Here is an 11,183-nt window from a genome sequence, read left to right as displayed (position 1 = left end):
AAGTGACGTTGGTCCCAATTTCTATAAAATATCTCAATGATCCCAAAACCAGTGTATCACAGATGAGTGAGGTGTTTTGGCAGTGCTCAGGTGATTAATGACTCTGATTGGCAGACCATCACATTCTTCACAGTCATGATTATAACCGCTAATCTGAGAATCTGAAATTAATTCAATTGTTTTATGTTGAGAAATGGCTCTTACTTGTAGCAACACATTGGTAGGGCCTATGGCTGTTTGTATAATGGTATTTAAGTGAAAATTCCCTCTTACCCCCTCTGTGTGTCCAGGTGGTTCTGTGAGGGGCGGGAGCTGCACAACTGTCCTGACATCCAGATCTGGAGGGATGGTGACCTGCACACACTGGTGATCGCTGAGGCTTTCGAGGAAGACACGGGACGCTACACCTGCGTTGCCTCCAACAGTCTCGGCGCTGATAACACCTCGGCAGAGGTCTACATCGAAGGTGAGTACATAGCAGTAGAGGGTGCTGAGGGGAGGACGGCTCATAATAATGTCTGGAATGGAGTTAATGGAATGGCATCAAACACATGGTTTCCATGTGTTCGATGTATTTGCTACCATTCCACTTATTCTGCTCCAGCCATTACCAAGAGCCCGTCGTCCCCTATTAAGGTGCCACCAACCTCCTGTGGTGTATAGGTACAACTTCTCCAATATATCTGGGCTCACTGTCAAACAAATTAATGTCATTTGAATTCATGAAACACTCCACTAAAAGGTATCTGTTTCCTTTCCATCTGTACCACTGTTTAGGTGCTTCATCCTCAGACTCAGAAGGAGAAGGATCTTTGTCAAAGTCCAGATCAGGAGCCATGCCTCAGTACGTATGTGTGCCTCTGCGTGTGTGTGTGTGTCTCAGCATGACCCTCTCTCCACCCCTCACCTTGTGAGCTTTAACCCCTTCCTAACCCTGTGGTAGGGTCCAGGTTAGCTGGGCCCTCCAGGTGGTAATCAGGCCAGTTGCCTGCTCTAATTTAACTAGACCTATAAACCTCTATAATGACCTTTCTTACCCTGGCCAGTGAAACTCTGCCTCATTTAGATAATGAGAGGTCCCCATGGGTTAATATGGCTAAGGCTGCCTGCCCTGGCCCTGAAAACTTATACAGGCCTTCTCTCTCTCTCTCTCTCTCTCTCTCTCTCTCTCTATATATATATATATATATATATATATATATACAGTTGAAGTCAGAAGTTTACATACACCTTAGCCAAATACATTTAAACTCAGTTTTTCACAATTCCTGACATTTAATCCTAGTAAAAATGTCCTGTCTTAGGTCAGTTAGGATCACCACTTTATTTTAAGAATGTGAAATGTCAGAATAATAGTAGAGAGAATGATTTATTTCAGCTTTTATTTATTTCATCACATTCCCAGTGGGTCAAAAGTTTACATACACTCAATTAGTATTTGGTAGCATTGCTTTTAAATTGTTTAATTTGGGTCAAACGTTTCGGGTAGCCTTCCACAAGCTTCCCACAATAAGTTGGGTGAATTTTGGCCCATTCCTCCTGACAGAGCTGGTGTAACTGAGTCAGATTTGTAGGCCTCCTTGCTCGCACACGCTTTTTCAGTTCTGCCCACACATTTTCTATAGGATTGAGGTCAGGGCTTTGTGATGGCCACTCCAATACCTTGACTTTGTTGTCCTTAAGCCATTTTGCCACAACTTTGGAAGTATGCTTGGGATCATTGTCCATTTGGAAGACCCATTTGCGACCAAGCACTAACTTCCTGATTGATGTCTTGAGTAGGTGAAAAATCTGTCGATGTGCCCTTGAGCAAGGCACTTAACCCTAATTGCTCATGTAAGTCGCTCTGGATAAGAGTGTCTGCTAAATGACAAAAAATATATATACTAATTGAGTGTATGTAAACTTCTGACCCACTGGGAATGTGATGAAAGAAAACAATCTGAAATAAATCATTCTCTCTACTATTATTCTGACATTTCACATTCTTAAAATAAAGTGGTGATCCTAACTGACCTAAGACAGGGAATTTTTACTAGGATTAAATGTCAGGAATTGTGAAAAACTGAGTTTAAATGTATTTGGCTAAGGTGTATGTAAACTTCAGACTTCAACTGTATATATATATATATATATATTGATTACTGCATTGTTGGGTTTGCAGCTTAAAATAAAGGCTTTTCACTGTACTTGTGCACATGACATTAGAAACTTGAAACTCTCTGTCTCTCACTCATTCACTCAGTTTCTTTACCGATGACCTATTTCTGTATTATAATCAATTCAATTAAAGGGGCTTTATTGGCATGGGAATATATATGTTTAAATAGCCAAAGCAAGTGAAATAGATAATAAAAAAGGAACAGTAAACATTACAATCACAAAAGTTCCAAAGGAATAGATACATTTCAAATGTCATATTATGATTATATACAGTGTTGTAACGATGTGCAAAAGGGAAAATAAATAAACATAAATATGGGTTTTTACAATGGTGTTTGTTCTTCACTGGTTGCCCTTTTCTTGTGGCAACAGGTCACAAATATTGATGCTGTGATGGCACACTGTGGTATTTCACCCAATAGACATGGGAGTTTATCAAAATTGGATTCGTTTTTTTCGAATTTTTTGTGGGTCTGTGTAATCTGAGGGAAATATGTGTCTCTAATATGGTCATACATTTGGCAGGAGGTTAGGAAGTTCAGCTCAGTTTCCACCTCATTTTGTGGGCAGTGTGCACATAGCCTGTCTTCTCTTGAGAGCCAGGTCTGCCTACGGTGGCCTCTCTCAATAGCAAGGCTATGCTCACTGACTCTGTACATTACATTTTACATTTACATTTTAGTCATTTAGCAGACGCTCTTATCCAGAGCGACTTACAGTTACATACATTATTTTTTTTCATACCCCCTGCGGGAATCGAACCCACAACCCTGACATTGCAAACGCCATGCTCTATCAACTGAGTTACATCCCTGCCGGCCATTCCCTCCCCTACCCTGGGCGACGCTGGGCCAATTGCACGCCGCCCCATGGGTCTCCCGGTCGCGGCCGGCTACGACAGAGCCTGGATTCGAACCAGGATCTCTAGTGGCACAGCTACCACTGCGATGCAGTGCCTTAGACCACTGCGCCACTCGGTCTAAGGCACTGCGCCACTCGGGAGTCAAAGCTTTCCTTAATTTTGGGTCAGTCACAATGGTCAGGTATTCTGCCACTGTGTACTCTCTGTGTAGGGACAAATAGCATTCTAGCTCTGTTTTTTTGTTAATTCCAATGTGTCAAGCAATTATCGTTTTGTTTTCTCATGATTTGGTTGGGTCTAATTGTGTTGCTGTCCTGGGGCTCTGTGGGGTCTGTTTGTGTTTGTGAACAGAGCCCCAGGACCAGCTTGCTTAGTGGACTCTTCTCCAGGTTCATCTCTCTGTAGGTGATGGCTTTGTTATGGAAGGTTTGGGAATCGCTTCCTCTTTTCTGGATTTGGATAATTAGCTGGTATCTGCCTATTTCTGTTCTGTATTAATTATTTGGTATTTTACGTTGTACACAGAGGATATTTCTGCAGAATTCTGCATGCAGAGTCTCAATTTGGTGTTTGTCCCATTTTGTGAATTCTTGGTTTCTCATCTCATGTTATCTCACTTTCTTATCTGTCTCTGTCATTGTCTCTCTGTATGTCTCTGTGTATCTCCCACCTCTCCCTCCCTGTCTTCACTCTGCCTTGATTCTCTCTTCTGTTTACACATTAAGATCTTGGCTCTCATTCTCAGTGACATCATCTTACTCCTTGGGGGGGACCATTTTCACAGGCTCCAAAGCCATTTATAATGTGCAAACTGTCCACTTTGTGTGTCTATCGAATTAGACATGTGTGAGGCCAGATCATTATTGCAAAGAGAGTGTAATAAGTAAAGAGTATTTAGTAGTGAAATGTGTTTTAGACATCAACATCTTTATTATCTCAGATCCTTTTATACATTAACTGCACTGTTTTGTTCTCTCTCTCTTAATGGCCACTGTCAGTGTGTTGACATCTCTGAGGAACGGACCTAATACTGTGTCTGTTTTAGGGCCCAGAAGAAGACAACTTCAATCTCCCTGTCCATTCATTCACCTTCACCTAAGAGCCCAGAGGTCGTACCTCACCGCTTCACCCTGGTCCAGCCCCTATCTGCACCCCAACACCGGGTAGGACACACACACACACACAGAGAGAGAGTCACACGTACAAACACAGTCACACACACACACACACACACACACACAGCAGTATACGATCTGTCTGAAAATTAAAAACACAAGGAAACACAACAATTTCTCAAGGTGGATGTTGATGGTCAGATTATCTTGTCCTCCAGATGCAGAATCCAGTTTCTTCAGTATATGGAGGTGATGGTCCTCTCACAGCGCCCCCTATCTTCACCAAGGTAAGACTACATTTGGAGTCATGGAAAAGTTATGCATCACACACACATACACTACCGTTCAAAAGTTTGGGGTCACTTAGAAATGTCCTTCTTTTCGAAAGAAAAGCAATTTTTTTGTCCATTAAAAGAACATCAAATTGATCAGAAATACAGTGTAGACATTGTTAATGTTGTAAATGGCTATTGTAGCTGGAAACGGCTGATTTTTAATGGAATATCTACATAGGCGTACAGAGGCCCATTATCAGCAACCATCAGTCCTGTGTTCCAATGGCACGTTGTGTTTGCTAATCCAAGTTTATAATTTGAAAAGGCTAATTGATCATTAGCAAATCATTTTGCAATTATGTTAGCACAGCTGAAAACTGTTGTGCTGATTTAAAGAAGCAATAAAACTGGCCTTCTTGAGACTAGTTGAGTATCTGGAGCATCAGCAATTGTGGGTTCGATTACAGGCTCAAAATGGCCAGAAACAAATAACTTTCTTCTGAAACTCATCAGTCTATTCTTGTTCTGAGAAATGAAGGCTATTCCATGCGAGAAATTTCCAAGAAACTGAAGATCTCGTACAACGCTGTGTACTACTCCCTTCACAGAACAGCGCAAACTGGCTCTAACCAGAATAGAAAGAGGAGTGGGAGCCCCCGGTGCACAACTGAGCAAGAGGACAAATACATTAGAGTGTCTAGTTTGAGAAACAGACGCCTCACAGGTCCTCATCTGGCAGCTTCATTAAACAGTACCCACAAAACACCAGTCTCAATGTCAACAGTGAAGAGGCAACTCCGGGATGCTGATCTTCTAGGCAGAGTTGCAAAGAAAAAGCCATATCTCAGACTGGCCAATAAAAATTAAAGATTAAGATGGGCAAAAGAACACAGACACTGGACAGAGGAAGATTGGAAAAAAGTGTTATGGACAGACGGTCCGGTGTTCGGATCACAAAGAACATTTGTGAGACGCAGACCAAATGAAAAGATGCTGGAGGAGTGCTTGATGCCATCTGTCAAGCATGGTGGAGGCAATGTGATGGTCTGGGGCTGCTTTGGTGGTGGTAAAGTGGGAGATTTGTACAGGGTAAAAGGGATTTGAAGAAGGAAGGCTATCACTCCATTTTGCAACGCCATGTCATACCCTGTGGACGGCGCTTGATTGGAGCCAATTTCCTCCTACAACAGGACAATGACCCAAAGCACAGCTCCAAACTATGCAAGAACTATTTAGGGAAGAAGCAGTCAGCTGGTATTCTGTCTATAATGGAGTGGCCAGCACAGTCACCGGATCTCAACCCTATTGAGCTGTTGTGGGAGCAGCTTGACCGTATGGTACGTAAGAAGTGCCCATCAAGCCAATCCAACTTGTGGGAGGTGCTTCCGGAAGCATGGGGTGAAATCTCTTCAAATTACCTCAACAAATTGGGCTCCCGAGTGGCGCAGCGGTCTAAGGCACTGCATCTCAGTGCTTGAGGCGTCACTACAGACCCCCTTGTTCGATTCCAGGCTGTATCACAACCGGCCGTGATTGGGAGTCCCATAGGGCGGCGCACAATTGGCCCAGCATCGTCTGGGTTTGGCCAGTATAGGCCGTCATTGTAAATAAGAATTTGTTCTTAACTGACTTGCCTAGTTAAATAAAGAATAAATAAATTAAATTAAATTGACAACTAGAATGCCAAAGGTCTGCAAGGCTGTAATTGCTGCAAATGGACGATTCTTTGACGAAAGCAAAGTTTGAAGGACACAATCATTATTCAATTAAAAATCATTATTTCTAACCTTGTCAATGACTACATTTCCTATGCATTTTGCTATATTTCCTATTCTAACTCATTTCATGTATGTTTTCATGGAAAACAAGGACATTTCTAAGTGAGCCCAAGCTTTTGACCGGTAGTGTACATGCAGACACTTGCATGCTCCATCTCCCTGGAATAACACAGCATAAGACTGTGGCTTTCACTGAAGGGGGGCCAGAACGCTCCTGTCTCCTGGTTTAACTGTTCAGGAACCCACACCTCCTCTCCCCCTCCTCCCCTCCTCTCACCAAGGGCCATGCGTCGGGTTGTGTGTGTGATGATGGGATGTAAGTGGCAGAGCATCAAACAGGCCTGCCAAACCCACAGAGGTCAGGAGGGTTTCCCTCCCATCCATCCCTGCAGACTACATTTTCCAGCTCATTACAGAAAGACATTTGTTTGTCTTCACCCCCTCCTCCAGGAGCTGAAGGGCTTTAATCATCTCAACAAGTGGGTGAAGTCATGGGTGTGATGTCACCTGGCTGTCACGCACACACACACATGGGCATGGACACACACTCACAGAGACAAACACACACACATTTACACACAAACAGTTATGCACAGAGTCGTAAACACACACAAACACATTCCACCCAGGTCGTCCCAAAACATACAGTGACATTCCCAAATACAGTTATTACACTCACAGACACACACACACACACACGACCTCCTCCACACACAGTACACACACAAAGAGGGAGTTTCAGTTGCTGATAGATGAGTCCTTTCACTGCGAGACCTGTTGACTGGTTGGAGAGGTAACACAATGCTGCCATTGGCTTCTGCCTTGGCCTCTCAATGGATGGCTTCCTGCCTCTCTGACTGCAACACTAGAAGCTGTCACAGGATTGTCTGGAGGACAGCCCTGCTCTGTCCTGTCCTTTTGTGAAACAGAGTGCTGTAAATGGGGTCAGTGTCTGCTGGCCTCCCACTCCGCAGTGTGGTGTTCTGTTCTGCTCACTGACACTGTGTCTTCCTCCACGTCTTCATTAATTCCCTCCTCTCCCACTTTCTTACCCTTCCTTTCTTCCTTCCCACGTCTCTTTCTCCTCCTCTCTCTCGCTCTCTCTCATGTGTTTCTACCCCGGACCCTTTCTCCTCCTCTCTTTCATGTGTTTCTACCCCGGACCCTTTCTCCTCCTCTCTCTCATGTGTTTCTACCCCGGACCCTTTCTCCTCCTCTCTCTCATGTGTTTCTACCCCGGATCCTTTCTCCTCCTCTCTCTCATGTGTTTCTACCCCGGACCCTTTCTCCTCCTCTCTCTCATGTGTTTCTACCCCGGACCCTTTCTCCTCCTCTCTCTCATGTGTTTCTACCCCGGACCCTTTCTCCTTTACTTTCTCTTCTTTACCTCGCCCCCCCCTCTCTCTCCCTCTATCTTTATTTAATCTATCTCACCCTAATTCTCTCCCTTCCTGCAACTAACTAACTAACTAACTAACTAACTCTCTCTCTCTCTCTCTCTCTCTCTCTCTCTCTCTCTCTCTCTCTCTCTCTCTCTCTCTCTCTCTCTCTCTCTCTCTCTCTCTCTCTCTCTATATCTCTCTCTCTCTCTCTCTCTCTCTCTCTCTCTCTCTCTCTCTCCATCCAGCTCTTACAGGATGCCCAGGCATCAGAGGGTCAGGTGGTGGTGTTGGAGTGCAGGGTTCGAGGCAGTCCTCCTCTGCAGGTCCAGTGGTTCAGACAGGGACAGGTCCTCCAGGACTCTCCAGACTTCCGCATCCTGCAGAAAAGTGAGACATTCTCAGTAGAGTCAGAACACTTATTGGTGGTGGCTGGACCCAGAGTTAGAGGTCATAGGCCACATAGCATCGACTAGTAAAGAAAGATTCGAGTGACTTATGAGTCTTACTCTCTCCCTCTCTCTGTTCTTTACCTCTCCTCCCTCGCTCTGTTCTTTAACTCTCCTCCCTCGCTCTGTTCTTTACCTCTCCTCCCTCGCTCTGTTCTTTAACTCTCCTCCCTCGCTCTGTTCTTTACCTCTCCTCCCTCGCTCTGTTCTTTACCTCTCCTCCCTCGCTCTGTTCTTTACCTCTCCTCCCTCGCTCTGTTCTTTACCTCTCCTCCCTCTCTCTGTTCTTTACCTCTCCTCCCTCGCTCTGTTCTTTACCTCTCCTCCCTCGCTCTGTTCTTTACCTCTCCTCCCTCGCTCTGTTCTTTAACTCTCCTCCCTCGCTCTGTTCTTTAACTCTCCTCCCTCGCTCTGTTCTTTAACTCTCCTCCCTCGCTCTGTTCTTTACCTCTCCTCCCTCGCTCTGTTCTTTACCTCTCCTCCCTCGCTCTGTTCTTTAACTCTCCTCCCTCGCTCTGTTCTTTACCTCTCCTCCCTCGCTCTGTTCTTTAACTCTCCTCCCTCGCTCTGTTCTTTAACTCTCCTCCCTCGCTCTGTTCTTTAACTCTCCCCCCTCGCTCTGTTCTTTACCTCTCCTCCCTCTCTCCCTTTGATGTCATGTGAAACACAGAGCCACGGTCTGCAGCAGAGCCAGGTAAGAGTAACCTCACTTCCTCCATATGTCATTTTCAGTCATGTTGTTGTCATCAACAAAGTCACAGCCATATGTCAACTCCCGTCAGCTCCATCATCCATCAAAACTGTCCTCAACCTGTCTGTTGTGTCAGTCTGTGCTGTCACTTTGGCACTGGGATGATGTCATCTACCGTTAACCTGGATATGATGAAAAAAGTAAGGCCTTAAAACGACAGTCTGGCACAGTATGAGGGAATCCCTACTAAACTCTGACAGGCGTACACAAACTCTCACACACATATTTACACACAGACTTTTTCCAGTCTGTGACGGTGTGACTGATAAGATACATCAGGTGTTGCCGCCAAGCTCTCACAAAAACCCTGTGAGTCACACTACAGACATCTCTCAACACCTGTGTTCTCTCTCTCTCTCTCTCTCTCTCTGTGTGTGTATGTGTGCATATGTTGGTATGTCTGTCTGTCTCTGTGTGTAGGTGTATGTTTTCCTACTTCACCTGTCACATTCAGAGTGGTGTGTGTGTCTGTCAGTCTGTTTGTCTCTCAACCCTCCAACCCTGTCTGATCTTTAGTCTATTCATTGGCAGTGAGTCACATCTAACTGTCAGTCTCCTGTCTAACATATACATACCATATGTCTAACTGTCTATCATATGTCTGTCTTACCTCCAACTACAAACATATAGATAGTAAACCTGCCACTCTTTTCTATGGCTGTGTAAATGTCTATTAAACCTGTCTAACAGAGTCAGCGTCTGTCTCATTCAAATTTTACACACTTCCCTTTCAGCAACTGTCCTTATACTGACCACCAGAAATATATATATATATTTTTTGCTGTTAGTTGTAACACTGTGTCACTGTTACCACAGTGATTTGATGAGATTTGTAATTGTTTCTTCCAGAGGAGATATGTACGCTGGTGATAGCTGAGGCCTTCCCAGACGATGGAGGTCAGTTCTGCTGCACTGCAACCAACCTTTACGGCTCCATCAGCAGCAGTGCCCAACTCTCTGTTACTGGAGGGGCCTTCAACACACTCACAGGTGAGTTACCATCATTATTGTATTCACAGGTACAGAAAATGTACCATCAGGACAGTTTGTATAACTTGTAGCAACTTATAGGTGAATTTGCCATTAGTGCAGGTGAATTTTGTAGTTTGCACAGCGTTTATGCAGAGTGTTGATACTGTACAGTGCATTCGTACAGTACCTTGACTTTTTCATATTTTGTTACGTTACAGCCTTATTCTAAAATTGATTAAATTGTTTTTTTCCCCCTCATCAATCTACACACAATACCCCATAATGACAAAGCAAAAACCGTTTTTTATAAATGTTTGCAAAAAAATAAAAAATATATGGAAATATCACATTTACATAAGTATTTAGACCCTTTACTCAGTACTTTGTTGAAGCACCTTTGGCAGCGATTTTATCCTTGAGTCTTCTTGGGTATGATGCTGCAAGCTTGGCACACCTGTATTTGTGGAGTTTCTCCCATTCTTCTCTGCAGATCCTCTCAAGCTCTGTCAGTTTGGATGGGGAGCGTTGCTGCACAGCTATTTTCAGGTCTCTCCAGAGATGTTCGATCAGGTTCAAGTCCGGGCTCTGGCTGGGCCACTCAAGGACATTCAGAGACTTGTCCTGAAGCCACTCCTGTGTTGTCTTGGCTGTGTGCTTAGGGTTGTTGTCCTGTTGGAAGGTTATCCTTCGCCCCAGTCTGAGGTCCTGAGCGCTCTGGAGCAGGTTTTCATCAAGAATCTCTCTGTACTATGCTCTGTTAATCTTTCCCTCAACCCTGACTAGTCTCCCAGTCCCTGCCGCTGAAAAACATCCCCACAGCATGATGCTGCCACCACCAGGCTTCACCGTAGGGATGGTGCCAGGTTTCCTCCAGACGTGACGCTTTGCATTCAGGCCAAAGAGTTCGATCTTGGTTTCATCAGACCAGAGAATCTTGTTTCTCAAGGACTGAGAGTCTTTAGGTGCCTTTTGGCAAACTCCAAGCGGGCTGTCATGTGCCTTTTACTGAGGAGTGGCTTCCGTTTGGCCACTCTACCATAAAGGCCTAATTGGTGGAGTGCTGCAGAGATGGTTGTCCTTCTGGAAGGTTCTCCCATCTCCACAGAGGAACTCTGGAGGTCTGTCAGATGTCAATGCCCTACTCCCCTGATTGCTCAGTTTGGCCAGGCAGCCAGCTCTAGGAAGAGTCATGGTGGTTCTAAATGTCTTCCATTTAAGATTGATGGAGGCCACTGTGTTCTTGGGGACCTTCAATGCTGCATAAATGTTTTGGTACCCTTCCCCAGATCTGTGCCTCGACACAATCCTGTCTCGGAGCTCTACGGACAATTCCTTTGACCTCATGGCTTGGTTTTTGCTCTGACATGCACTGTCAACTGTGGGCCCTTACATAGACAGATGTGTGCCTTTCCAAATCATGTCCAATCAATTGAATTGAC

At 44.7% G+C, this 11,183-nt stretch overlaps 1 protein-coding gene across 6 annotated transcripts in view; it reads left to right on the top strand.

Annotated features, from left to right (window-relative positions):
- The first annotated feature begins 442 nt into the window (after positions 1–442).
- LOC311149250 (palladin-like) overlaps positions 443–11,183 on the top strand; it is a 47,229-nt gene continuing 36,488 nt past the window's right edge. For 4 of the 6 annotated variants that reach the window (XM_084186350.1, XM_084186347.1, XM_084186349.1 and 1 more), the window contains exons 1-7: positions 452–466; positions 778–844; positions 4,071–4,188; positions 4,359–4,427; positions 7,821–7,962; positions 8,692–8,715; positions 9,622–9,762. In XM_084186350.1, the coding sequence (XP_084042476.1) occupies positions 837–844; positions 4,071–4,188; positions 4,359–4,427; positions 7,821–7,962; positions 8,692–8,715; positions 9,622–9,762 (502 nt within the window). In that variant the 5' untranslated portion in view covers positions 452–466; positions 778–836. Of the gene's footprint in view, positions 467–777; positions 845–4,070; positions 4,189–4,358; positions 4,428–7,820; positions 7,963–8,691; positions 8,716–9,621; positions 9,763–11,183 lie in introns of all 6 variants that reach the window. The other 2 variants (XM_084186346.1, XM_084186348.1) reach the window with 2 other exon arrangements.

This window comes from Coregonus lavaretus (genome assembly GCF_964263955.1).
Source record: "Coregonus lavaretus genome assembly, chromosome: 21".
NCBI classification, from domain to species: Eukaryota; Metazoa; Chordata; class Actinopteri; order Salmoniformes; family Salmonidae; genus Coregonus; species Coregonus lavaretus.
Note: the sequence above shows the minus strand (reverse complement) of the source record. Positions and strands in the feature narration are given on the sequence as shown.